This window comes from Entamoeba invadens, assembly GCF_000330505.1.
Source record: "Entamoeba invadens IP1 unplaced genomic scaffold scaff_1105074724807, whole genome shotgun sequence".
Taxonomy (NCBI): domain Eukaryota; phylum Evosea; order Mastigamoebida; family Endamoebidae; genus Entamoeba; species Entamoeba invadens.
This window is the reverse complement of record NW_004191646.1, coordinates 46,715-49,273: the sequence shown is the minus strand read 5'-3', so window position 1 is coordinate 49,273 and position 2,559 is coordinate 46,715. Positions and strand designations below refer to the sequence as shown.

Genomic DNA, 2,559 nt, shown 5'->3' with positions numbered 1-2,559 from the left:
ACATCCATTTATTTCAACTTTAAAGTATCTCATATTTTAACATTTTTGTTATTTTCATTTTTATATTTAAATTTTATTGTGTAGGTACAAATCGTTGTTGCACAATTGTTTTTTAAAAAATAAATTTATTATGAACACCAATTTTCTAAAGAGTTAGCATTTTAATATTAAAACTAAAAATAGAATTATTGATTAATTTTTAAAATTCGAATGTTTTAAAATGCCCGCTTTTTTAATCAGTATTATTTGTAATTAATATTTTATGTGGTTTTTCAAAGTTATATGATAATTAAAAACACAAATTATATTTTATACCTAAATTATAAAAAAACAATTATAATCATAAACGTCTATTTTTGAAATCATATTTTTATTAAATCGAATTATTCCAAGTCATAATATCTGTCCTATTATGAAGATATTATGCGGCTTGACCTTCATTTCTTTTAGAATCACCAAATACATTGCAGTGATATCTTCTATATTATTAAGTGGACTTAATTCACGTGGATTAAGACCATAACCAGAGTAGTCGTATACAACAATATTTGATTGTGTCATGTCAGGAAACTTCTCGGTGACACTGACACATTGCCCCATGTCAAGACCGTTGCCATGTGAAAATAGAATATAGACATCACTTGGAATCTTTGGTCTGTATACTTTATATGGAACTTTGCGGTGTCTAATTGTACAAAAAATGACAAGTATTGTATGACGGTTTGGGAGGAAAGAAAGAGACACTACAAAGCGCTTTTTCTTGTGGTGTTGGTGGAAACGAGTGGAAAGAACCCATTAATATTATTTGACAATTTTAGTTCATTTATATTATAATTGAATTAATATAATAATATATTATTATTATTATTATTAATTTATTATATTTTATTATAAATAATAATAATTGTGTTTATTCTATTATAAATATGGTTTTCTTAACTATTACAAAAATTAAAAAATCTTAAAATATTACTATAAAAAAGTAATACTGAGTATTAAAAGTTTTGTGTTTCATTTTTGGAGTTTTATTGTGTTTTGATTGTTCTAATGCAATTAAGTGCGTGATATATCATTAAAAATTAAAATCGGAACAAAATATACATCATTTATGATAGAAAGTTTTTATTTTTTTGTTTATTTTATTTTCAAAAAATGCAGAATGTTATTGTCATCAAAATGTCCACACAGTTAAAAGAAATAAAGAATTGTGTATTCAGCTCTTGTTATCAGATTATAGAACCGATTTTATAACAGACACTCTCGAAACTTGGTCAATTCAGTTTATTTGAGTGCAGCGAACTTACAAATATAATATAACCTGATTCAATTACAGTTCTACCCAAATGTTGTTTCACTTGTTGTTCCATGTTAGAAAACATCAAATTTCCAACATTATTAAAAACAATTGAAGACAACTGTTTTGCTCGATGTGGTTCACTGAAGTCAGTCAACATTTTTAATATTGAAAATTCTATTGGAGATGGCGTGTTTATGGAGTGTTCAAGTTTGACATCAGTGTTTATAGGAGGGTCCGCTACTAAATTTGGTAAAAAACATTCAAAGACTGCACTTCACTTATTGATGTCAAAATACCATTTCTTATTAAACAAATCGGATTCGGTTTTTGCTCTAGATGTACCAATTTGCCATATTTTGAACTTTTAGATCAATTGGAAAAAATTCCAGATTATACCTTTTATCAGTGCAGTTATTTAAAAACTGTTAATATACCATGTAATTTAACTAAAATTGGATTTATGGCGTTTTTGAGGTGTGAATTATTGAAAGAAAATAAAGTCCAGCAACTTCCTATTAGATTAGTGCCTCTTGTTTTATGGGATGCAATTTATTAAAGATTTGTGTTCTAAAAACAGAAAAATCTTTGGGTGAAAATTGGTTTAAAGAATGCAAAAAAGTGAAAAGGGTATACACAACATTTCTTTGTTATTTATAATATTTCCATATAACATTCAAATTGGGTTTTATAGCCATCAAAATCAAAGATAATAGCACTCGATGCCGTTTAACTGACACTGTTATTTGTATTTTAATTATTAAACCAAATTTTTTAATTTAAACGAATAATTTAACAATTATTTGGTATAATTATTATAAATTAATAGAAACAATTAATTATCAAAAAATGAAGTTGAAGACTGACCCTCATCGAGTTACATAAGCGTTTGAATAACTGTATTTACAACGAAAATGGTTCACATGGTTTAATCTCATCCGAAGATTCTATGCATCCATGTGTTCCACCTACCTATTAAAGGTTGGTACTTTCTACCCTGATGTTCGAGGAATTTCCCGAGAATAGTTCAGTGATGAATGAACACTTGATACTCCCATCTCAAACATTCCAACTTCAAGAATGATAATTCCTTTCTATATATTTAATTGTATTCTTTCTTTTAAAAATTATGGGACTTGATTAAACCATTTATATCTATAATTTAATTATACCATAACTATTATAATAATATTATTTATAAATAATTAAAATGTACCATAATTTTATAATTATTATTATTCAAAAGAAAATAAACTCAAATAAAT

The 2,559-nt window shown here is 25.9% G+C and overlaps 1 protein-coding gene across 1 annotated transcript; it reads right to left on the bottom strand.

Moving 5' to 3' along the window:
* Positions 1 to 393: 393 nt before the first annotated feature.
* On the bottom strand, positions 394 to 796 carry EIN_439920 (hypothetical protein; the record flags this gene model as incomplete). Its single annotated transcript, XM_004183186.1, has 2 exons — positions 394 to 674; positions 745 to 796. 2 exons carry the CDS (start codon positions 794 to 796, stop codon positions 394 to 396), a joined length of 333 nt encoding a protein of 110 aa, XP_004183234.1.
* Between the last annotated feature and the right edge of the window lie 1,763 nt (positions 797 to 2,559).